The sequence below is a fragment of the Pogoniulus pusillus genome, chromosome 15 (genome assembly GCF_015220805.1).
Source record: "Pogoniulus pusillus isolate bPogPus1 chromosome 15, bPogPus1.pri, whole genome shotgun sequence".
NCBI lineage: Eukaryota > Metazoa > Chordata > Aves > Piciformes > Lybiidae > Pogoniulus > Pogoniulus pusillus.
The window spans coordinates 9,643,401-9,669,392 of NC_087278.1; the positions used below are offsets into that span (position 1 = coordinate 9,643,401).

At 48.9% G+C, this 25,992-nt stretch overlaps 1 protein-coding gene across 3 annotated transcripts; it reads right to left on the reverse strand.

The window, feature by feature from the left end:
* Positions 1-587: 587 nt before the first annotated feature.
* On the reverse strand, positions 588-25,954 carry CYTH4 (cytohesin 4). Of its 3 annotated transcripts, none has more exons than XM_064155308.1 (13): positions 25,869-25,954; positions 20,265-20,347; positions 17,021-17,121; positions 15,517-15,583; positions 9,674-9,792; positions 8,925-9,005; positions 8,170-8,282; positions 6,947-7,095; positions 4,930-5,041; positions 4,420-4,496; positions 3,959-4,030; positions 3,069-3,223; positions 588-2,744 (listed from the first exon to the last, which is right to left on the reverse strand). In XM_064155308.1, the coding sequence occupies exons 1-13, from the start codon at positions 25,885-25,887 to the stop codon at positions 2,672-2,674; spliced, it is 1,221 nt and encodes a 406-aa protein (XP_064011378.1). In that variant the 5' UTR covers positions 25,888-25,954; the 3' UTR covers positions 588-2,671. The 3 variants fall into 3 exon arrangements, with proteins under 3 accessions (XP_064011378.1, XP_064011379.1, XP_064011377.1); XM_064155309.1 differs by lacking the exon at positions 25,869-25,954 and adding an exon at positions 22,109-22,237; XM_064155307.1 differs by lacking the exon at positions 25,869-25,954 and adding an exon at positions 21,520-21,648.
* Positions 25,955-25,992: the final 38 nt, after the last annotated feature.

Genomic DNA, 25,992 nt, shown 5'->3' on the forward strand with positions numbered 1-25,992 from the left:
GTTTCTGGAATGCCTCTTTTTAAAGTGTATTAGCCTTCTGAAAAAGGAGCTGATGAAGAGGAGACAGGAAGAAGGGGAGGGGATGCAGGATGCAGCTATGTGGTCTGCTCCATACATCTGTGGTCTTCTCCTGCCAGCCCTTTCATGAAAATAGGTGCACATGTAACATGAAAATGAATGACTGGGTATGAGCAGGAGTCCTTAGGCAGCCTGGGAATAAGTGTCACTCCTCTGTGTGTATGCCTGTGTGAGCCACCTACTAAGCTGCCTATGATGAGAAAGAGGAACCTGTCTCCTGGATAGATTGCAATCTGTCACATTTAATACCTGAAGGACCCTGTGCACATCTATGTGTCTGCTTCCAGGTGTGTGGTGCTGCAGCTGCCCTCAGCGAAGGGGATCTGTGATAGCAGCCAGCAAAACATGCCTTGGTGGGGCCATTCTAGTTGCCATTCCCACAAAAACTGTGCAAGGGTTCCAAGCACGGCTGCTAAAGCAGGCAGATGTGAGAGGATGGTTAAGGGTTATGTCCCCATCCTGAGACACTCTGGGCAATGCTAGAGATGCTGCTATTCGGTGTGAGGTCGAGGATAACACTCTGAGAGTGAATATGTTGCATTGTTGGTGGGCAACATCACTGAGTTCCCAGTACTGAGGAGACTGGGAAGGGAGCATGGAAATTGCCTTTCCTTGGCTTCAGCACGGAAAAACAATGGGAACTCAAACTTGCTGCCTTTCTCCCTACCTCAGTCTTTCAGAGACGACCTGGTCCACCTCCTCCCGACTCTTGAGGTCAGTTTGATGGATGGAAATTACACAATTGCCTGTCTCTATGCATTGTTATCTTCTGTCACAGAGAGCACGAGCCCAAGGGGCAGCAGAGCAGGCGTTTCTCACCTGAATCCCAGGCCCTGGGGAAACATCTGCTAACCAAGTGAATGTTTATGTTTCTCTTGCCAAGATAAGAGGCTACATTTTGACTTCCCACCTTTGGACGGGACCCTGCCTTCTTGCACTGAGCCCAAAGCAAGAGTCACTGTGTGTGTGAGCACATGAGCAGCCGGAACATCAACGACAAAGAGACTCAACACAGGAGACATTGGCAAGCAGAAGAGAACCTTCACGTTCCTTCTGCAGGCTGAACGCGTGCCTCGGCTCCCAGATACGCTCCCTGCCTCCTGAAATTAATTCAACATTCCTGTGGCTTGGGCAAAAATAACTGGAATGAATAATGGAGCTGTGCTGGCCCTGCTGCGGATTGCCTGGTAGACAGAGCCCTCTGCAGGGAGGAGAAGAGGCAGGAGCCCGAGACAGCGCCAACGTTTGCTGGAAGAGACCTGAAAAGATGAGGAAAGAGCAGTAGCTTTTCACGCCCTTTAACGCTGCAGGTGTAAGTGTTCTCTAGTGAGTCGCTGCTGTCGGTCACCCTGCTCTTCCCAGTTCCCAGCGTTACAGCTCCCTGCACCTTTGCTCTTGTCCCATGGACTGCTCCTGCTGCCCAGCTGCTGCCTGCGTGTGCCACGCACTCAGCCTGCCTGCATTGTGGGTGCAGTGCAGAGCTGCGGTGGTGCTCAGGATGCTCGGCTAGGCACGGGAATGTGACACTCCTGTCTCACATCCTCTGCCTGCATCACCAAAACGATCGCATTGTCCTGAGCTCCGGGCTTATTTCAAGCACTTTTATTTCTTTCTTTATGCAAGAGACAAAACCACCAGACTCGAGGTGGAACTATTGTGTGAAGATGAGAATGCCTCTGCCTGTGTGTGCTTGTGAGTGCAGCGTGTGCACACCTCCCATTTCTCTTCTGGCTGCAGGCCTTCCACAGACAAAGCCCAGGCCTCTGGTGGGGTGGAAGGAGGCAACGTTTGTTGTGTAGCTATCAGCCAGGAGGAGAGCATGCTGGTTGGATTTCTTCCCTAGGGAGACCTGTGGTGGTCCCCAAGTCTCAAAACAGAGACAAACGATGCAGAGGCATGCCCCTAGTCCAGCAGCCTCTCTACACTCAGTTACCTCTTATCTCCCTTTCCAACACCTTTAACTTTCTGAAACCCCTGGCTCAAGTACAGAGCAGAGACTTCCTAAGATTTCAGTCCTCATGAGAGTTAAAGAGTGCTCTTTTCTGTGCAGAAGGCTTGCCTGCCCTTGGCCACTGCTTTCAGAGTGAGGTTTTAAAGATCAGTGTTCCATTCTCCACAACCACTACCCCTCTGCTTGTGGAGACAAACCACAGGAGTGTTTCAGCTCTGCAGCTGACTGGACTGTGCATGACTGCTCTGAGAGCATCTCTGTGGTTCCTCAAAAAGAAAATAGCCAGGCAAGAGGACCTGGAGATGTTCTAGAACCATTCTTGTGTCCTCTCGGATCCTGTCCTACATGGCCTGAGGTGATATGGGAGAATCTAAAGTCCAAGTGCTGTTGAGCTCTTACATTTGGACATGGGAAAGACCATGCTCACAGTTCTTAAGTCCTCATTGGGTGGCACCCTGCTCCTCTGCCTTCAGTTTGGAAAGGGAAGCAAAAAATCTGGCAAGATGTCCTGTCATTGATCTTCCTGCCAAGTGGGAGGCAGAGGGAACCAATACTCCCAAATTTCTTCACTGGAAGAGCCCAGCACAGGAGGGAAGCTGTCCAACAACTACATCTTTCTGCTGCCAGTGACCAAGTCAGGGCTCAGTTTTTGCTGGCAATCTTTTTCTTACGAGCAGAGACCAGATCATAGAAAGGATCCTGTGTGATGCTGGTCCTGGGAGTAAAGAGGAGAAAAAGTAAGAGAATTAATGCTGGTAAGCAGCATAGGCAACCTAGCTGAATTTTCAGAGACACCACACAGCAAAATGTAGGATTGGAGATCTGCAGACCCACAGCAGAGAATTTAGCTGTGGCTAGAGGTTCTCCAGAAGGGATCTTGAAACTCTTTGAAGTAAAGAGGTACCACAGTTGCTCGACTGCAAACACTTCTTTCCATTCCCATTTTCCAAGCTCTGGTAGCCAAATTACCTGTATGACCATTTGTCCCTGGGACACAAAAAAAATGGCAAACTCAGGTTTCCTTTTCTGGTCTCCTCACCTTATTGCCTCAATCCACTCGTCGCGTTCTGCTGGTGTGGCTGCTGAGATCTTGTAGGACTGATGCTTGCCTTCAACCACCTTCCCATCTGCATCTGTTTTGCAGGCTTTGATCTTCTGCCCTTTACAGTTGGGGTTGAAGAGCTCAAAGCAGTTCTGTCAGGAAGGGAATAAAACGGAGCAATAGATGAGGACAGGGCAGACTGAGGAAGCTATTCTGCCTTCAGACATGAGTGACAGGATTCCTCTATGAATTAGATTTCCAGACTACTCCTCTTAGTTAAATACATTCCTCCTGTGAGGGACTGAACCCTCAAACAAGCTTTATAAGGAAGATGGAGCATCAGCAGTTAACAGAAAACACCTGGGAGCTGTCACTCTGCTCTAGTCATGAAGCTCTCTTCCCCCTTTTTCTCTTCTGCCTGCCACCACAAATGCAGAAGGCACTTCTCCCTGAGTCATAACACATCAAAGAGCGAATCCCCAAGAGATGCATAGATGAAGAGTGTCACTTCCTGGGCAAGTTTGCTAACACCACAGCACTGTTTGGTCTACAAGTGCTGTAACTCATTATGGAGACTCCCGGAGAGAGAAACTGAAGCCACATCTCCTGGTGCAAAATGAGTCAAGGAATCAGCTCTGTGCACCCATCTCTGGCCCCCTACACCCAGCTGTGAAAAAGTGCAGCACAGCAAACAAGAGCTCTCCATTCACACCATATCTTCTCTGGTCACACACAGTCATGTTTGGACCCCATCGTGCCTGGGCTGGGGGACAAGGCAGTCTGGATTACATCTTCTCTCTGCGGAGCACGGTAAGCGTGGGTGTGTGCACCTTCCCTCTGACCACCTTAGACCCTGTGTTGGCAGAGTGCCAAGAGAAGGTACTTACTGGCTTTTTGGGATCATCCACCTTCTGAACTGATAGGTTCTCCAGGGGGATAATGCCTAGGGGCTCTTTGTCCTGAAGGCAAGGAAAAATGAGTTAACACGCAACATGCCCCCCACATCTACACCTCTATTTACAGCCTCTCTGATTTCCCAGAGGCATACCTTTGTGGGGGTGACAGGGACAACGTATGCCTGAGGAAACATCTCCATTTACACAACAGGGAGCTCATTTGCTCATTTACCAGGAGGTCAGAGCAATAGCTGCAGTTGCAGCATCCAGCCTCTCTCCTCCGCCAGATCAGAGGAGAGGAAACAACATAGGAGAGAGGGGCGGTCTAAGCTGGATCTGGGACAACAGAGTAAAAGAGAAGAGTTGTCCCCCTGCTCTCTGTTTCTCCCTGGCCCCTCAGAGGCTCATAACCACTCAGGACATCATTTCCCATCCCGAAGCTGAGCCTTTACCGTGGTATATTCGAAGTAGTACAGGCAGTTATCCGTCAGGATGAACCAGCGGCGCTTCCAGGTTTTCACACGTCCTCCTAGAGGCAGTGAGGTTCAAAAGTCATTAGTCACATTTTGCTGTCTTTCCCATCCCACCCAACCCTCTCTGAGCTCCAGACATGCAGACACAGACACACTCTCCCAGCTCTCCCTGCAGATGGTCCCCAAGGACCGGAGGTGGTGCTCACTGCTAATGTGCTGCCGTGGGCTGGGCATGCACACCCAGGGAGCCAGCTCTGCTCTCACGGGGCTAGGAATGGGAAGGGGTTAGGGGTGTCTTTTTGAGCAGGCTGAGCCTGCAGGAGCTGGGAGGAGAAAGCAGGTGGCTGGTTTCAACAGCAGATGTCAGCCTCACCCCACCACAGCAGAAAGGAGGGAAGGAAAGCAGAGATGCTGGTGGGTTCCTGAGGAAGATTTGCGGAGACAGGCAGGAAGGGAATTCAGAAGAGCTACGGGAGTCGTCCCCCATACCTAGTTTCAGGAGCCAGCCCTCACGGTTAGGGTTGAAGAAAGTATGTGTGAGGTCATTGCCATCATCCTCGGGTATAGAGAATGGTTCGTTCTTGATGCTCTCAAACAGGTTCTGCCCCAGAGAAGAAAAGAGAAAGCAAGAAAGACTTCTGACAAAGTTAGTACACAGCTCTCCTACGTCCATCTGGTTCATCATTCTCTTTCCACAGGAGCAGGCAGGTAAATGTGGAGGTGAGAAGGCAGTGAGCATAGGCTTACAACAGCCCTCAGCCTGCACCTCAGAGGGCTCGAGGAGGCTCTATCCTGCACCCTGTGCCAAAAAAAGAGACCCAGTATGGAAAGTCACAGGCACAGAAGTGTGCATCCATATCAAGAGAGGCTGCAGGGACCAAACTCAGCCTGTCACAGAGGTGCTGCCGTGAGCCTTGAAGCAGAAATGTGACATGGCAGAAACATGACACAGCAGAGACTGCAGCCCCATTTAGGCCTTGGATGGGTGGTGCCAAACGCTCTGCTGAGACCCACACACACTTATGTGACCACAAGGAAATATGCTTTACAGAGTCAAGCCTTTTTCACTGAGGGGCACAAGTGGTAACAATCACGACAGCAGAGTGACAAGGAGCTGGCTAGTTTTCAAGGGATAGAGCAGGTGTTGTTCACTTTGTTGGATTTTCCATTATTTATTACACAAATCCTAAGCCAAGAGAAAAAGAAGCAAATGCAGGCTCCTGCCACTTCCCTCCAACTGCCTGAAAGACACTTGCCAGAAAAACCTGGAGCCTGTACCCTGAGAGGCTGCTGCTCAACAAAGCCAAGTGTGGGATGCAGGCAGCCTCTCTGACACAAGACACAGGTTATTCTCCCCAGGTTGGTTGGGTGAAGCTACCCACATACAGACAGGTTGTCCACCTCTACCTTGTCTCATGGAGTAGGTGCCATGGCTGCTGAACCTTTGGGAAAGTGGTGCTCCCAGCTTTGCTAATGGGGGCATCCCATGTCCTGTCTCCCCTGCTCTCTGTCTTCATCCTCTGAGATTAGAGGCACCACAGACTTGCTGAGAGCTTTACAGATGCTGTAAGGGATACTGTAAGAGACCCTGAAACTCACCTGGGGCATGTTGGTTCTACCTTAAGATACATCCTGGTGTGAGAGAGGTCAGGCACTGGTGTCCTGCCTGATGTGAACACTGGAGTCAGCTGAGCCATTTAGGTACCAACAAGAGAAAGGGATTTATAGTCTGGGCCACAGTGACATTGCTTGACAAAGAGAGACACAGAGGAGACAGTCCACTTAAGGGCTAGGACTCTCAAAGCTGGCCAAAAGTCAGGTGCCAGTTACCTCCCACAGAAGTGGGTGCTCCATTCACACCTCCTACAAGACATGTAGACCCTCACAGCTCATTTCTTTCTCTCACATAGTTCCACTTTCTCACACAAACACACTCAAAAGCACAAAGCAACCAGGTGGGGGTTGGTCTCTTCTTCCAGGCAACCAGCAACAGAACAAGGGGACACAGTCTCAAGTTGTGCCAAGGGAGGTCTAGGCTGGATGTTAGGAGGAAGTTCTTCCCAGAGAGAGTGATTGGCATTGGAATGGGCTGCCCAGGGAGGTGGTGGAGTCACTGTCTCTGGAGGTGTTCAAGCAAAGCCTGGATGAGGCACTTAGTGCCATGGTCTGGTTGACTGGATAGGGCTGGGTGCTAGGTTGGACTGGATGATCTTGGAGGTCTCTTCCAACCTGGTTGATTCTGTGATTCTCAGTACTGGTATGCTCTGAATGACTCCAGCCCCATTGCTCTTGCTCCATTGTCTTCACCAACATGCATGAGTGCAGTTCCTCTCCAAAGCAGTTTCCACGCTTTCCAGTTTTGCTTTTGTACATACTGGCCTCTTTCCTCCCACAGCCCTTCCCCTTACACAGCTCAAGGTCAGCAGACCTGTGGGTCTGTGCTTCTCCATGGATGCCAAGCCAGAGAGGAAAGAGAGACTGATGAGAAAATGAGAGGTCTTCTTACCTTCAAGAGCTCTTCTGGCAGGTCCCCTCCATTGTCAATGCCTCTGTTGATGGATACAAACCTTTCAAAGGGAGGTTTGTCTTTCACATTGGGGTTGTGCAAGCTGGTGTTAAGCATGATGATAGAGAAGGAGAGTATATAACAGGTATCTGGCAATGAGAAAGAAAACCAGGATGAGTGGCACTTGTCTTAGATGGCTGATCAATCCACACTTGAATCCTTTTTTTGCCTTATGGAAAAATACCTGGAAGTATTGGTGGACAAAAAGCTGGACATGAGTCAGCAATGCACACTTGCAGCATAGAAGGCAAATTGCCTGTGCTGCATCACAAGCATGGCCAGCAGAACAAGAGGGATGATTCTGCCACTCTGCTCTAGTGAGACTTCACCTTATACAGTCCTTCCAGTGCCTGAAGAGAACTTACAAGAAAGCTGGAGAGGGACTGATTACAAGGGCCTGTGGCACTAGGACACAGGACAATGGTTTTAAACTAGAGGAGGATGCACTTAGATTTGCCATTAGGAAGAAGTTCTTTAATATGACAGCAGTGGAACACTGAAACAGCTTGCTCAGGGAGGCAGTGGAGGCACCTTCCCCAGACACATCCAATGTCAGGCCTGATGTGGCTCTGAGCAACCTGATCTAGATGAGTTTGTCCTTGCTTACTGCAGGGAGTTTGGACTCGATGACTTCTAAAGGTCCCTCCCAACCCAGTGTGTTCTATGATTCTAGACTAACAGTGGCTTTGTTTCCAGTGAGTGGAGAACAGTGTCATCCTCTCAGCTGTAGGAAGAAAAGGGAAATGTCCTTTCTGCTAGGAGAAAGAGGGGCAGAGCTGACCCCCTGTGATGGAGGTGATTCTGTCCCTTCAGGGTAGTTCAGTAGATTTGGCCCGAGAACAGCTCTGCCTGTAGGAAACTTTCTCCAGAGCCATGCCTGTCAGTGCTGTCCTTACTGCAATGAGGTACACCTCATGTGGGGCTGGGAGTGCTTCTGAAGTCTGTTTCCCAAGGGGGACTGGAGCATAGTAACAAAAGAAGGTCTGAAGACCCTCAGTCTGTTGAAAAGCTTTCACAGGAACTAAGCTATAGGAAGCATTCCAAGGGGAAGCATCCACACTACCAAGTGATGCCCTCTGTGCTTTGTGAAGAGAAAAAGAAGGCTTCTCTCTCCAGCAATCAGTGGGGCTCAGCTGTGCAGGCTGCTTTGTCCTCATAGCTACCTGTGGACTGAAATACTCCTGGGTTACACTTGCAGTACCAGTTGGCAAAGGCCTCCATCATCCGGTCAATCTTCTGCGCTTCCCCAGGCAGCCGAAAGCTCCACAGGAACTGTCTGCCAGCAGCAGCATGCCAGAGAGTTAGTCAGGTCAGGTGCAAGGGACATTTATACCTTCTCTCAACCCAGGGGACACCATGAAAATAAAAGAAGCCCTCCCATCACACTTGGGGACATCACACTGCAAGAAATAGGAGCTCTGCTCCTCTCTCTAGAGGTTGCCTGGGCTCATCCTAAAAGCAGGAAGCAGAACTAAGCATCCTGGAAATGATGTCTCTTTTTCCCTACTGAGTGGCCTTCAAGGCAGCAGAGACCTCAACAGAGAGTCTTGCCAGGATGCTGGCCTATAAGAACACAAGCTGCTCTAAGGCAAAGTCACTTTGTCACTGATGTAATGGGAACTCTGGACAGACATGGCTCCTGATGCCATAAATAACTTGTCCTGTCTCCTTGGCCACCAAAGCCACCATGACCTGCCTTGCTTTGCACATGGACAAGCCAACCAAGGGGTCATGAAAGAGGTCCCCAAGGAAAAACTGTTAACACCTCACAAGACAAGAGTCTTAGAGCCAACACACATAGCAGAGACTTAGGAAGATCTATGTGTTTCCAGTAGGACTTTACAACCTTACTAAGTGGTAACAGCCAGTGGTTGAGCAGGCTGCTGCTCCACCCACTATGTTCTGTATGCTCACTCACCTCAGTGCTTGCACCAGGTTGAGGTTGGCAAACTGATGGCATGCCACAAAGGCTTGGAGGATCTGAATGTTTGTAGGGTCCCTGGGAGAGGACAGAGGTAAAAGGTCAGAAAAGAGCTTTGGCTCTGCTCAGTTAGGATATCCTTTGATGTGACAACATGCACCTAGCTCCATCTCTTGGCCACCTGGGCACACTGCTGGCTCATGTTCAGGCAGGTATCAATCAGCACCCCCAGATCCCTTTCTGTTTGGCTGCTCTCAGCCACTCTGACCCCAGCCTGTATCTCTGCATGGGGTTGTTGTGGCCAAAGTGCAGCATCCTGCACTTGGAGCTATTGAATGCCATCCCATTGGACTCTGCCCATCTGTCCAGGCAGTCGAGGTCCTGCTGCAGAGCCCTTCTGCCCTCCAACCCAGTCACATCTGCCCCCAGCTTAGTGTCATCTGCAAACTTGCTGCTCTCGGTCTTCACTTTCCCTTTGACCAACGAGAGGCCAAGATGCACACTCTTGTCTGGGAAGACTGACCCCATTACAGACAGGAGAAAACACAGCCCATACAGCCAGCCTTAGCCACACTCCAAAGCCCACCCACCCTCAGTGTACTGCCCATCCAGCTCAGTGTAGTTTGGGGTATGTTCAGTCTTGGCACTGGACACAGTTCTGCTAGTGGTTATGTAAAATGCAGCTGGGACAGGTAAGGCAGGACAGGGCCTCCAAAGGGCCTCCTCATCCTGACTGTGCTGCTCACCTTCCACCCAGGTAATCCCCAATGGCTGTCTTGTTCAGGCCTTCGCCCTTGTGAAGGAATTTGGCTATCTCCTGTAGGTCTGAGGACAATACCTGGTGCTCAATCAGGTACTGGATCCCCTGGAGGAGGGGAAGCAAAAGAGGGAAGTAAGACAACTCTGTGGTCTGATGAGAAAGCAGGAACCAAACATACCAAAATCAGCCTTCCTTATCTTTGGTGATGTTGTCCCTCATGTTATTCCCCAGCCACCTTAAGGAAGACCACAGCCATGTTCCCACCCTTATTCCATCCCTTTTTTATTCACCATGATGGATCAGTCCCACTTCTATTTCATCCCCAGATTTGGATAGATGGGAGCAAACACCATGGAAGCTGATGGAAATTCAAGCAAACAAAAAATGGCAGTGGAAGGGTAAAAGTCAAAAAAAAGGCAAAGTCAAAATACTTCATTTTAACATTTTCAATCAAAATATTTTGTATTCTGTTCCTAAATCTACTTTTCCCTGAATTAATTAAAAGAATAAAATATTAAAAGAAGTAATAAAGACTTTTAAAATTATTTAGGGGGGAAAAAAACTTCTCTTGTTTTTCTTTTGTTTTCCCTATATTTTCTTCCATGTCTCAGAGAAGTCTGCATTCATTTTAGCTCCATCCTCTTCAACCAGTAAGGATGGAATATGCTTTTTAAGGGAAGTAGAGGGCCTGAGCTGAGCTGGCCAAAGAGTCAGCATCCTGGTTTAGAGGGAATTTCATGATTTTCAAAGTCAAAGGCAGTGAAGGTTTTGTTCAGATGCTTAACAATGCCTAAAAACACTGCAGCTCTCCAGACCACATTGCAATTCTCCTCACAAAACACAATAAAGGAATGAAAATTGGTTTAGATCCATCAAAATGTTCTGCTTCAACAGAATCAATTCACTTTGCCTTGTAATATATAAGAAAGTATTTCTAAAATGCCCCAAAGAAAAAGCAGATTCCAAAGAAGGAGCTGAAGTGTTTGTGAGACTTTTCCACACTATTTTCCTTTTTTCCCCCCCCAAAAAAAAACAAAAACGTTTTAATTTTGCAAACCATTCTGGTGATGTTTCATAGAATCACAGGCTGCTTTGAATTGGAGGGGACATTTCAAGGTCATCTAATCCAGCACCCCCCTTCCCCTCTGCAGTAAGCAGGGACATCTTCAATTAGATCAGGCTGCTCAGCACTCCATCCAACCTGACCTTGAATGTTTTCAGAGGTGGAGCATCTACCATGTCCCTGGGAAACATGTCTGGTGTTTCACCACCCTTGTGGTAAGTAATTTCTTCCTTATAGCCTCTAAATCTACCCTCTTTTAGTTTTAAACTGTTGCCCCTTGCCATGTCACAACACATTTCTCCCAGAAGGTTTTACTCAGGCAGGTTCCCAGGTTTCCTCCCCTAGCCTCAGAAACTAGCCCTGAGATCTTGGAGACAGCATCACAGAATGACAGAATGTCAGAGGCTGGAAGAGACCTCAAAAGATCATCCAGTCCAGCCCTGCTGCAGAGCAGGATCACCTTGTGCTAGTTTGAAGCTAGCTAGAATGATTTGGTGAGAAGAATTAGATTACAGGCTGTGAAAAGGAAACAATGGTGATGTCTACTTCACTCATAGGCTTGCCGAGATGTAGAAGAACAAGAGCATAAACATAGATAACAGAGTTGCTGTCTGGGCTTTGGGTTGAACTTCTCTCTCTAACCTAACCTGCCATCTGTGTGACTAATCCATCTGCTTCCTAACCCCCCTGGCCAACCCTCCAAACTACCTTGAGTAGGTGGCCAGCGCCAGAATGAGAGGACACAGCCTCAGGCTGCGCCAGGGGAAATTTAGGCTGGAGGTGAGGAGAAAGTTCTTCACTGAGAGAGTCATTGGGCACTGGAATGGGCTGCCCGGGGAGGTGGTGGAGTCACCGTTCCTGGGGCTGTTCAAGGCAGGATTGGATGTGGCACTTGGTGCCATGGTCTAGCCTTGAGCTCTGTGATAAAGGGTTGGACTTGATCTGTGAGGTCTCTTCCAACCTTGGTGATACTGTGATAAGGCAAAGTCAGGGGCAAGGGAGAGGAGTGGGAGAAGGTGGAAGGGTGGTTGGGAGCCCCTCCTGGAGACTCAGCTTTCTGGGAGGGCTGTTGTGTTCCTGTATTACTTTTTGCACTTGTCTATTTCTGTATCTATTGTAAATACCTGCCTGTACATTGTGCTAAGCTGTAAATAGAAAGCTTCATTCAATTTCCAGAGCCACTGAGGATAGTCTGGATGATTTTTCCAAAGAGTGTGGGGGAAGGTGTGATGGTTTGGGTGTTCCCTGCCCCCCCTACACTTCAGAAATACCCAGACTAGTCTCAGCCAGCTCTGGGAATATAAATGAAGCTATTTATTTACAGCTTAGCACAATATACAAGCAGATAGTTACAGTATATACAGTTATAGACAGAAATATACAAGGTAAAAGGTAATACAGAAACACAACTCCCCTCCCAGAAACCTGAGTCCCCAGGAGGGGCTCTCAACCACCCCTGCACCTTCCCCCTGCCCCTCTCAACCTTACCCCAGTCCTAAAGAAGAATAGAGGTTTGGCCAAGAGGTTAAGAAGCAAAGGTAGGTTAGGCTAAATGGAAGGTGAGGTTAGGGAGATGCAGCACAGTCAGCAGCCCAAGTGAGAGTGAGACAAAATGGTGAGAGTGTTATCTGATGTTTTTGTTTCTTCTTCAGCAAGACTCTGAGGGGAGTAGACATCACCACTGCTTTCCTTTCACAGCCTATGATCTAGTTCTTCTCACCAAAACATTCTACCCTGCTTCAAACTAGCACAGAAGGGACCACCCAAACCGTCACACACCTCTACCAGATCACACAGGAATGCATCCAGGCAGGTCTTGAGTATCTCCAGAAAGGGAGACTCCACAACCCCCTGGGCAGCCTGTTCCAGCTGATGCTTTGAACGAGCTCCTGTACTCTTTCAAAGTATCAGCACTACCCAGACGAAGTGTCACCTTAGCCAGGAGGGGCAAAGAAAGTGCCTTGCATTGCAGCACCTATGGCATGGAGCAGTAAACAGAGATCTGCATAGTAAAGGCACACAGCACTACATATCAGCCAGGCTGGTGGGCACTGAACTAAGACATCTACACTGGTTTTGGCTCCGTAGCTGTTCAGGTATTTCTGCACGGCACGGCAGAATGCCACAGAGAGAGATGCTTCAGAAGAAAACCTGCTCTCACACAGCCTGCAAGCACTGATAGCAGTGCTCTGAGACAGCTCCCACTGCCAGAAGGCTGCCCAGAGAACTGGCAAGCACTCCAGCTGTGGTCTGAACACTGGGGAAGGGGCCTGGAGCCTCAGCAGGGCAGAGGAGAGGAGGAGGTGTGAAATAGTTGTCACTCAGGCCATCAGTCACCTGAAGATGCTAGCTGTGGTGGTTAGCTGACAACAAGCTACCATACCATTGAAGCTTGTGGTTTTCCTTGCAGAGCTCACAAAATGGTCTAGCAGTGAGGAGGAAGAGGAAACTGCCTGTGTCACATCTCTACTTCATCACAACGATTTTAGAGCTTTCTGCAGAGAGGGCTATGGAGCTTGGGCCCCACTGGCTGGAATCCCAGAAAGCAGAAAGCCTGAATTCCCTGCACAGCCCAGCTGGTACTACTGCAGTGGTTTGAGGGGTCCCAGGTCATCCCAGGCTTCCCTGAGAAAACTACAGAGGCCAAGACTCATCCCACCTGGTTCTGCCCAGGTACCACAGTTTTGTATTCAGTCTCCTAACTCTGCAAAGGCTTTAGGAGTGGGCAGCAAGGTCAGCTTCTCCCTCCCTTTTCAGCTCTCTCCTCCCTCCCTTTTCAGCTCTCCAGAGGGATTCTTAGCTAGGTAACTGTAGAATCATAGCATGATCCGGGCTGGAAGGGGCCTCTAGAGGTCATCCAGTCTGTCCCCCCTGCAGTCAGCAGGGACATCCCCACTAGCCCAGGTCACCCAGGGCCCCTTCAAGCCTCACCTTGAATGTCTTCAGGGAAGAAGCCTCAAGCATCTCCCTGGGCAACCTGTTGCAGTACTCCACCACCCTCATAGTAAAGAAGTTGCTCCTAACACCCAATCTAAATCTGCTGTTCTCAAGCTTGAACCCACTGCCCCTTGTCCTGTCCACTGCAGGCCTTTCTAAACAGCTTCTCTCCATCCTTCCTGTAGCCCCTTTCAGGTACTGGAAGGCTGCTCTTAGGTCCCCCCAGAGCCTCCTCCTCTCCAGAATGAACTCGCCCAGCTCCCTCAGCCTGTCCTCACAGCCGAGGTGCTCCAACCCTCTGATCATTTCCATGACTCTCCTCTGCAGCCACTCCATCGGGAGCAGCCTGTGGGCTGCAGCCTTCAAGGCCACCACTGCAGCAAATTTCTAGCTGCACAACTCAGGCCTGTTTGGGCCTCACTGGGAGACAAGGCTGGGGGGGAGAAAAGGAGCACTGAGGCTTTGGGTTGGTTGGGGAGAAGGTTTGGGGGAAGTTTCTATGTATCCTGTATCTGTATGAGGGGTAGAGAGCAGCCAATAAGAAAAGGACCTGTGGGTACTGGTAGATAGTAGCTGAAGATGAGCCAGCAGTGTGCCCAGGTGGACAAGAGAGCCAATGGCATCCTGGCCTGGATCAGGAACAGTGTGGCCAGTAGGACAAGGGAGGTTATTCTTCCCCTGTACTCAGCACTGGTCAGGCCATACCTTGAGTACTGTGTCCAGTTCTGGGCCCCTCAATTCAAGAGAGATGTTGAGGTGCTGGAACGTGTCCAGAGAAGGGTAACAAAGCTGGTGAGGGGCCTGGAGCACAGCCCTGTGAGGAGAGGCTGAGGGAGCTGGGGGTGTGCAGCCTGCAGAAGAGGAAGCTCAGGGCAGACCTCATTGCTGTCTACAACTACCTGAAGGGAGGCTGTAGCCAGGTGGGGGTTGGTCTCTTCTCCCAGGCAACCAGCAACAGAACAAGGGGCCACAGTCTCAAGTTGTGCCAGGGAAAGTCTAGGCTGGATGTTAGGAGGAAGTGCTTCACAGAGAGAGTGATTGGCATTGGAATGGGCTGCCCAGGGAGGTGGTGGAGTCACTGTCCCTGGAGGTGTTCAAGAAGAGACTGGATGAGGCACTTAGTGCCATGGTCTAGTAGACTGTCCAGGGCTGGGTGCTAGGTTGGACTGGATGATCTTGGAGGTCTCTTCCAACCTGCTTGATTCTATGATTCTATGTTTGCCATATCTTTTCCTGCACCTCTTTAAATACAGCCTTTCTGTATTCCTCTCCACTTGAGCAAGAGCACTGTTATTTTACTGCCCTTTCACTAAAAAGAGTAAAGTAAAATAACCTCAAGTCTGTCCTGCTCTTAAACAAAAAACTACAGCAACTACCAAACCCAAAATTGCTTCCAAAATGACAGAGGCAGCTTGTCCTCCTCCAAAGGAGACAAAGAACCTGACACAGGCTGACAACCTTCTTTATTCTCCTCTATCACACTATGGCCTCTCACAGGCAAGAGCAGCTGTGCTGAAGGAGGTTTGGCTCTCTTGACACACTGGCAGTGTTAAACCACTCTGCCTTCCCCTCTCTTAGTTTTGGATTGCCTTGGATGGAGTGGCTTACAGACACATGATGAGGGGAGGTAACACAGCTCAAGCATATCAGAAGACCATTTTCAGTGTAGTATAGAGTGTGCTGCTAACTGGAGCCATAGGCAGGTAAGAAACCAGCCCCACAGTTTCATGCTGTAGTTTCTTTAGCATTGAGGGCTGCAGACAGACTGGTAGCCAACACAAGCTCTTCCTCCCAGCTTTCTCCTCATAAGCAGAATGAGCAAATCTTACCTTTGCAGGGTCCATGTTGAATTTTTTCCTGCCCAAGCACAGAATTTTATCCCTCTGTACTAGCTTGCTGCAAACATGAAGAAGGAGGGAAGTCAAAGTTAGAATAAAAGGCCATGTGTCAATTTGCTCAAGGCAACTCAGGTAGCTTAAGGACTGTTCAGGAATAAAGAGAGTTCTCAGAGAGTGATGGGTATTGCTGGCCTCATCCCCTGTCCTTGTTGTGATCCTTGTCACCATATGAAATCCTATTGATATTTTTATTCTCTTAACATCAATAGAGACTTGGTAAAGTAAAGCATACAGAAAATGGAGAAAAGGTGATTGGTGGCAGCTGGCATGGATTCACCAAGGGCAAATCGTGCCTGGTGAACTTGGTGACTCTCTATGATGGAGTTACAGCATCAGTGGATAAGGGAGGAGCAAAGGATGTCAGTTGCAGAGACTTGTGTAAAGTGTTTGGCACTATCTCTCATGACTTCTGATCACCAAATTGGACCTGAGGGGTGGACCACTTGCTGGATTAGGAATTGGCAGGATGGCCACACTCAGAGAGTTGTGATAACAGCACAACATCCAATTGGAGTCCAGTGACAAGTGGCATCCATCGGGGGTCAGTACTGGGACCAGAGCTGTTTAGCATCTTTGTCAGTGATATGGACATTGGGATTGAGGCACCCTCAGCAAGTCTGAGGATGTCACCATGCTGTGTGTTTGACACACTGGAGGGAAGGAATGACATCTAGAGGGTCTTGGACAGGCTTGACAGGCCAGCCCAAGCCAACCTCATGAAGTTGAACATGCTGAAGGTCCTACATGTGGGTCAGAGCAATCCCAAGCACAAATATAGGCTGGGTTGGCTTGAGAGCAGTCTTGAGGAGGACCTAGGGATGAGCTACCAATGTGCACTTAAAGCCCAGCAGGCAGCCATGTCCTGGGCTGTATCAGAAGAAGTGTAACCAGCAACATGAGGAAGGTGAATCTCCTGCTCTGCTCTGCACTGGTGAGGCTTCCCTTGGTACACTGCATACAGTTCTGGTGCTCCCAGCATATGAAGGACATTAAACTGTTGGAGTGGGTCCTGAAGAGGGCCACAAAAGGTATTTGGAGGGCTGGAGCACCTGTTTTGGGGGATAGGCTATGACAGTTGGAGCTGCTCAGCATGGAGAAAAGGCAGCTCCAGGGAGACCTTAGAGCAGCCTTCCAGTACTTGAAGGTGGCCTACAAGAAAGCTGGGAAAGGACCTTTTACAAGGGTTTGTAGTGATAGGATGGAGCAAATGAAGCTTGATGATGGCAAATTCAGAAGTAAATTCTTTAGAGTGAGGGTGGTGGAACACTGGAACAGGCTGCCCAAGTAGGTTGTGGATGTCCTCTCCCTGGAGATATTCCAGGCCAGGCTGGATGAGGCCTTGAGCAATCTGGTCTAGCAGAAGGTGTTCTTGCCCATGTCCCTTCCAACCAAAACCATTTTGTGAATCTATGAATACCCTCCTTGTCCCACTTGCCTGGTCTGCTCTCCAGGATTATCTTCTGCCTCTTGCATCTCCTTTGCATTTTGGAAGCACTCAATCTCTGCAAACACTTCAGCAATCTCTTCCTTCAGCTTCTGCAAAAGAAAGACGATGGAAGGTAAACCAGCAGACACACAGCAAGCATGTCTTACTTCTTCCCTCAGTCACAGGAAAAAGACAAGTCAGCTGGTCATGACCAGTCAAGAATGTCTATGAAATGGGCACTGCTCTGGAGTGACCCTGCTGGATTCTAGAGAAAAACAACAGAAGAGAGGAGCAGAAGGATCTTCTTCTGCCTGTTGTCAGTCAAGGAATACTAAGCTTAGCCAGTGTGGAGAGTGTTAGAGAACTCACTCCAGTGATGATTTCGGTTCCTCAAACAATGCCAGATGTGAGAATCCTTCTGTTGTGCCCATTTCCTTCTAGATTATACTTTGCATAGCTCTGATAAACGTTCAGGAAAGGAGAAGTGGAACCAGCAGCTATAAGGTCAATATGAACTTGAAGTGGCCATGTTGTGAAACAGTTTTTAATGCATCTATCACTCAAATACCATTGAGCAGATACCTCTCTTCAGGTGAAGAAAGAAGAGGGGGGGAGAAAAAGAAGAGGAATTACTGCCAAATTAAGAAAAAAAAATCAATTCCAGAATTTAGATCCCTTTAGACCCACGAAAGACCATGGCCTTCTTGGCTGCATATTCTGCATTAGCAAGGAAATGAAGATGTCACAGAATGATTTAGGTTGGAAGTCAACTTAGAGATCATCTACTCCAACCTCCCCACCATGGGCAGGGACACCTCTCAACTAGACTCGACTGCTCAGGGCCTCACCCAGCCTGGCCTTGAACACCCCCAAGGAGGATGCATCCACAACCTCTCTTTTCAGCCTACTCCAGAGTCTCACAAGCCTTGTACTGAAGTACTTCTTCCTAAGATGCAGTCTAAAGCTATTCTGCCTCAGCTTACAGCCATCCTAGCTTGTCCTGTTGCCAGACACCCTTATGAAAAGTCCCTCTCCAGCCTTCCTGTAGGATTCTTATGTCTGTATCTCCTTGCAGCAACAGTCCTCAGAGCCACCATAGAATCATAGAATCAACCAGGTTGGAAGAGAACTCCAAGCTCATCCAGCCCAACCTATCACCCAGCCCTAGCCAGTCAACCAGACCATGGCACTAAGTGCCTCATCCAGTCTTTTCTTGAACACCTCCAGGGACGGTGCCTCCACCACCTCCCTGGGCAGCCCATTCCAATGCCAATCACTCTCTCTGTGTAGAACTTCCTCCTAACATCCAACCTATGCTTTCCCCAGCACAACTTGAGACTGTGTCCCCTTGTTCTATTGCTGGGTTGTCTGTTGTGCTTTATTAGTCTTGGGAGCTGGAAGTGTTCCCTACTAAGCTTGCACTGTTATTACTTCCTTACTAAGTATTACACAAATGTAACAAAGCTCTTGAAGCTCCTGAATTTCAAGTGATTATCACTTCTGTTATTTTATTCCCTGCTGTCTTCTAGCACTGTGACCTGCAGGTCTGGACCCATCCTCTCCCCTACTTCGTCTTCCCCCAGCAGGCACTCCCCTATGTCTTTGTGTTAAAGGGTATTGCTAGATAGTTTCTGAGGAATCCACCTGGGAAAATGTCTCCAGCTGCACACACTTTTTCATCTAAACTCATCCTGCTCTGCTGGACACACACACCCCACTGAGTAATGGCTTTGGGATTTAGAGTACAGATCTGTGTGGTCTAGCAGCTTTCCCCTGCTCAGGAAGGGTAAAAAAACCATCCTGCCTCCTACAATGCCTTATTGACTGCTCTGAAAACTGGAGAGGCAGGCAAGCAAATCACAGGCCTTCCAGTAGCTGAAGGGGGCATACAAGAAAGCTGGTGAGGGACTGTTTAGGGTGTAGGGTAGTGATAGGACCAGGGGGAATGGACCCAAGCTGGAGGAGGGGAGATTTAGATTAGATGTTAGGAAGAACACCGTGAGTGTGGTGGCTGACACTGAAACATGTTGCCCAGGGAGGTGGTGGAAGCCTCATCCCTGGATATTTTTAAGGCCAGGCTGGATGTGACTGCGAGCAACCTGATTTAGTAGAAGATGTCCCTGCCCATGGCAGGGTGGTTGGAAATAGATGATCCTTGAGGTCCCTTCCAACCCTGATGATTCTGTGATTCACAGACTGGTTTTCCTGATGGCAAAAGCAGAAATGGTGAGCCTGGAGCCTGAGAAGTAACAGGTAGTTTAGCTTAATCCTTTATGAAAGAAAATGCTGCACCTGTTCCCCAGGCACCTGGACATCTTCATGTTGTGAAAGATCAGTGCAATGACTGAGTACACTAAGCAACCTGAGATGGAAGACCACATTGCATGGTGGTAGAGGCAGAAGGGAATAGAAAGTGGCTGGCAGCATGCATGACTGCAATGCAGTGCTGCTGGCTGCTTGTCAGTCTGCCACTTTTGAACATTTCAGGAGTCAGTGAAGAAATGTCTGGGTCTAGTAAAAGAAAAAAAGAAGAAGAAAAAAAAAAGAAGCCCAACCATGGAAACTTGTGTGGAAAGCCTTTCTATCACATCTCTCTAAAGAGACAGGATCCCATGACATAATCAGTCCTAGTTACCTGCTGCATCTCCCTCTGTTTGTCAAGCTTTTGTCTGGCTTGGGGACCTCTAGTAAGTCCTCTATTAAGGAGGGAGACTTTGAGGATGTCCCTGCTCACCTCAGGAGGATTGGACTGGATGACTCTGGAGTTCTCTTCCAAGCCAAACCATCAATGATTCTGTGATCATTAACAGAGGATTTATTAGGGGTCCACAAGCCAGACAAAAGCTCGATAAACAGAGGGAGATGCAGCAGGTATCTAGGACTGATGGGTCATTAGCAGGCAATGAGTAATTATAAATGCTGAGTAAGATCCTTGCCAGTTTGACTTAATAAAATCAAATTCATTTCCTTAATCCTAAATATGCAATCTCAGCTCATTCCAGATAATGAGCTGGCCAGGCTTCTTCAAATATCTCGTTAGGGTGTTTGATTACTCCTGCAGCAAAGCCTGCACCAGGTAGGATGTACACTAGTGGCAAATGCACCAGAGCAACATGATGTTCAGAACTGAAAATGGATCATGTCTCCAGTGCAGGAGCACTTTTGCATGGCCTAGGCAGTCACATGAAGACACTCTTTGGTGAAGACAGTCTTAAGGCAGCCAGGCAGACAGGAGGAGTGGGGTGATCCTTACCTTAATGTCCTCCAAAAGCTCCCGCCTGTGCTGCTTGATTGTCTCTATTTCAGCCTCTTCAGCCTCACTCAAATCAGTTGACCCTGGAAGAACAAAGGTGTCTGTGAGAACAGTGCTAGGGCAAACATATCACAGGAAAAACTGCCTCAGCCTTTCAGAGCCTATCCTCTCCTAGGGTCATGCCACAGCATCTATGATCCCTGCCTGCTGTTGCAGCCACTCAGATTTGGCCTGCAAATGACTCTCAGTCCAGAGCAAGCAGCACACACCCATAAACCCCTCAGTGCAGTCAGTCATCGTGCCAATAGACCTCATCAACCCACCCCTCCTCCACTCAACTGATTTTGCTTACTGCAAGCAAGATGAAGAGGTCTTACCAAATGGTCTTTGACAGTTTTGATGTCAGTCATCCTTATATACTGAAAAGATGTGACCTAACTATTTCATCTACATCCAAACCTCCCTTGAGAGGCTTCATGGACTGAGCCACTGCAGCTGGAGTCAGAAGTGGCTTAAGAGAGAGAACCGAGATTTTTCAAGCCTGAGGGCAGGACCAAGGATGATGAAAGCCTTGCTGAAGAAGGAGCATCTGTGGGAGGTTGTTGTTCTGTGGGCTACAGACAATGCAGAAACACAAGCAGGCTTCCTTGTAATGCACAGGAAGTTAAACAGATATCAAGCACAGCCAAGTTGACCACAGAATGATTCATAAAAGACCTACAGGGGTTGGGGTGACTGGACTGGCACTAAATATAACCCAGTTAAAGCACAGGTTTTTCAGCAAGGAGAAAGATGAGCCTCAGGAAAAATCAGGGGGCACATACAAGGCTGACAGCACTGGTGCTCCTGGTAGGTCACTGCAGAATTTGCAGACAGAGTATTTGCTGCACCTAAACACTGCAAGGCAAAGCTTTCCCAGGAAGTTGCTGGATTCCCTGCTCCACTGTTTCATGAGACAAAATCCTCTGGGCCTCCCATCTTCCTGGGGAAAGGGGAAGTGGCACCAGCTCTCTTGGAAATTCTTTCAGTGTGGATCTCACATGCAAACAAACTGCTATAAATATGAGTGGGGGGAAAAGGGGAAGGAAGCAGAGATGACAAGAGGAAAAGGGGATGAGGGCAGTCATCTCAGAGCCTATATATTTATTTCCTAGCGTAGCCACACCAGCTCACAGAGCCCTGCTTTCCTTGATCATAACCTTTCCCCCATCTTCCCAGCTAGCTGGGTTTTCACTTCCCAAGTATCTTCTATTACATGTCTCAGGCTGCAGCTTCTCTCCCATTGCTCCTCCTGCCATTTTCAAGCACTGCATTCCTTGGGGGAAGGATCTGAGCCTCTGGGAGGAAAGCACTGGGCAAGGAGCTGGTGCAAAGCCCTTCTCCCAGCTCTGCAAGCAGCCCTCAGGAAGAGCTGAACGAAGCTGACTAATTGCTGAAGTCAATCAAGAGGGGAGGAAAACCTGTGGCATCCAGCAGCTCACAACAGCAAAAGCTGCATGCGAGGGGAAAACAAACAAGCAAGGAAGCAAATAAAACTCCAACCAAACTAAGAGAAACAGCATCAAAAAGCCCCGTGTAGTGGCTTTGCTGCTTGTTGGGTGAGTTGCTAACTTCCCCTTGAATGTCAGCCCTGTGTCTGTGAGCTGTGGCTGGCTCCTTCAGCTCAGTTTTGTCCCCCACCATTCTGGCATCTGCAGGAGATGAGGCCAGCCTCTCAGCCTCCCCACATTTACTTCTGTCACCCCTGTGAAGGCTGTTAATTATGAAATCATTGGGGCAGTTTCCTGACAAATTATCACTAAGACACCTTGTCCTGTCCATAAAAGTACCATAGCAGAGTATACCTGAGGAACCTTTCCCTCACTCCATCAGCAGTCTGTGGTGTGGCTGGCTGCATTGCTTCAGTCGTTCTGTGTCTACTGAAGCAGCCTAAAGCCATCTCAGAGACATGAAACTCCCAGAGGACTCCACCTCACCCACACGACCTTCACTGAGACTGTAAATAACTCATTCCCTTTCCTCCTGAACACCTGAGAACCCCAGCTCCCAAGTGATTTACCTGGTCAGTTTGTCAGACTGAGAAAGCTGTGGGAAGGACTCTGTGTGGTGAGCATGGGGGAGAAAAAGCACAAAATCATGGAGGAGAGTGAATCAAGGGACAAAAAAGCACTGAAGGGTGACATAGTGCAGAAAAATCAATTGAGAATGAGCTTCAGAGGGGGTCTTTGTAAGGTTTCCTAAGTTTCTTAAACCATTAGCTCAGAAAACAATTTTGAGGTCACTGCTTGCACTTTACTTTGCTTCCCTGACAGCAGACCTAAAGCTCTGTGTTACTACACACATTGAGGTCTACAGTCAGGGGAAGTGAACACAAAAGGCTTGTTTGGGAGACTATCCAAAGAAAGGCATTGAAGGCAGCAGAGGCAGGTCGCTAACAGCAGATGAGGTAATGAAAGCAAGGTGCTTTTACTTTCCTCCCCACAACGAGCACCAGCTGAGCCTGAAGGACAGGGATGCTGGGAGTGAAGCATCACCCCGCCTGCTCCAAATGCTTACAGCCACAGAAGGAATATATCTGTGCACTGGGGGACTGAGGAACAGCTTCAGCAAGGACCTTAATACCACCAAGTTCCACTTCTCTCTAGGACTAGGTCAGGACACAGATGAAGCATAACCCTGGCCAGGGTTCTCTGCACAGGGGGAAATTTCACCCCAGTGAAGAACATCCCACAACGACATCCGCAGGTTTCAGGGGGATGCTGGCAGCCAAACTAGTGCTGAAGTCTTCTAATCCAGACACAAGATGTGAAAATCTCTCTCCAGAGAAGATGTGAAGTTGTTCCTTGGAGTTTATTTTCAGAGAGCAAACGTGCACATTACACCTGCTCTTGAAGTTGTTTCCCTGCTATAGGGCAGAGCCAGGTAGGAAGACCTGACAGCTCTTCAGAAATCCCCCAGGCTTCTATTTCTAGCACTGTCACTCAACAGAGAGCAGAGACTTCAGTTCCAGATGTAGTGGCTTACACCCTCAGCCTCCCCATCTGGAGGGCAGGCCAGAGTTACTTACCAAAGGTCAACAGAGCTATGATTGCCAGTCTCATTTCTCATTGCAAAAGGCAGTGCAGAGGTGTCCAGGTGCTAAGTGAGGCTTTGAATCCAAATAAAAAGTGTATGAATAGGAAAACAGCTTTTGGAGTGCAGATAGAATGGAAGTGACTACCCAGGAGCACTGGAAAGATGGATTGCAGAAACAGTACAGAAGCTGATGAAGAGTTTGTTGCCCTGTTACAGACTCACCCACAGTATATCAGCTGCCTGATTTGCAAGGCCATGTAGGGCTCTAAATGTGGCTGCTAAAGGGTTTGGGCACTCCACCCATGGCAACACACAGGCAGAGTGGCCTGATGAGCAACTTCCACCTCCATAGAGCTGTCTGGTGGGAGAATTTCACCTGAAATTCCTTTTCTTTTTCTGGGATGGCTGCTGTGTCATCTCCAGCACAGACCACCACCTCCCCAGCCAGGGACTAGGCTGCTATCAGAGAATAGGAAGCCTTCAAGCTCTTCAATTACCTCCAGCCCAATCTGTCTCCCTCCTGCAGCACAGAGTTCTCCTCCAGCTTGTGTCAGAAGAAGTTTAGCACAGACCTCAGGCAGGTTTAATTTGCACATTCCAGCTGTGCAGGGGAAAGGTATGAAGAAGAATTTACCTTGTCTCCTGGTCCACTTACCCATATGTCAACTTCCAGTACTCAGAAGAGCTTCCAGCCACCTTCGCCTATGGCTGTCACCCAACACATGCTAGCACCTGATGTGGTAGCAGTCTGCTCTCCCACGTTTCAAACATCCATCTCAAGGATTTGTCATACTGCCTCAGTGACCTCACCCAGATAGTTGCTGGAGGGTCCTGAAGGAAGCTGGAAGTGGACACGACTGGAAGGAGAGCAGCATCCCTACAGACACAGGTCTCATCTGCGCTCAGTTGTGGCAGACAGGTATCCAACTGGACCACTGTGCCTCCAGTTAGGAGTGACTCAAGGAAAAGGTGTGTGTGCACCTCTAACCTTTAGGAAAATCATGCCAGAGCCAAGCAACTTTAAACACATCCAGTGTTCCAAAGCTCACTGGAAAACTGCATCTGCTGAGAGCCTTGGCAGCATCAAGCAAATCCACTGTTCCACTCAGCACCAGCACAGTTCTGCAGGCACTGCCTGCCTCCAGGCTCTGCCTCTAGTCAGAACTGAGCAAACCTGCACTGGCCCCAGGCAGCATCTCGTTGGTGCTATTGCAGTGTGCAGCTTTGAAGATCTGATTAAGTCAGTAACATGGCTGTGTCAGACCACTAGTTCTGAGAGCCTCAGTGTCTGTGCAGAGCATACCTTCAGACAAACAGCAAACATGAGGTACCCCCCACCTCCTCCTGCCTAGCTTGTCATGCAGAAGCTTTGCCCACAGTTGCTTTCAGATAGTGAGAGCTAGGTGATCTGAAGGCATCCACCATCACAAACAATCATAGCTAGATGCTGGAAAGAGTTTAGCACCCACAGACCAAACTAATACCACTTGAGGCTGGTATGAGGTTTGCAGGTGTCCTTTCCATGGCTACCCATCTAGGAGCTGAAAGGGTGCAGAACACTTGCTAAAACCTGGCACTGCTTTTTGCCTTCATTCTGTGCTCTATATCCTATAAGCAAAAGCCTGTGGGGACAAAAGTCATACACAGCAGGGCCACTGCAAGATGATCCATTTTCTTCTTGGCCCTTGTTCAGCCTATACCTGTTTGTTTGTCCCTGTCTGCTGTCTTCTCACAGACTCAGACCTTCCTCAGCCAGAGGTTAGAAGTGTTCATTCTGTCAGTATGCTTTTCTGTGCTGAATTCCAACCACTTTACTCACCAGGTGCCAGAGCAGAAATCAAACCTGAGATTGCTCTCAGTTCCTCAGTCGTGGCTTATCTGCCCTCACCCACATCTGCCTTCTGAGATGATTTCAGGACCAGGCAGGCCCATCTGCATGGCACTTGGAGTTGGTAGAGCCCTAATACAGTAATTTACCTGATTTAACATGGGCATAAGCAGGAAAGGCCCAGTACCAAAAGCTCTGCAAGTGCCTTGCACTGGGGTACCCCACTGCATGAGAGGCTTCTCAAAGGCAGACTAGCTTGTGGGGCTGTAGGGAGACAGCACTGAGGAGCTTGAAGCCATGCCAGTGACACGAAGAGAAGCCAAAGCTTGTGGGTGCTCACGCCAAGTGTCAAATATACTATTGATACTGCTGAGCAAGCTCCCAGCTCAGCTCAGGACCACCATCACAAAGGATCACAGCAGTAGACACTTCCAGCAGGAACATCATTCAAATCAGTGGGAAAATTCCTCCCAACATGAAAGAGGTTTGCTTGTGCAAGAGCAAGTAACAAGAAAACCATGCCTGGTGCTGAAGGCTGACAAGAAATTGACTGCACCACCAGGGATCTATCATCAGCTCGTTCCTCCAGCAAACAGCCACAGCATCGACTCCAGCTGCCAGCATCTCGTGGTGTGCTCTACCCCACCAAAAGCATCACACAACCCCCACAGAAAACAAGGCAAAAGACAGCCAAAGCTTACCAACAGGACAAAAGTCCATCCTGAAGTGTGCAGTATCTTTTCAATAGAAGTGTGGTTCCTCCTTGCCTTCTGCTTTTCAGATGCTTCACAGAACTGAAACAACTTGGAGCCAATGACCAAGATG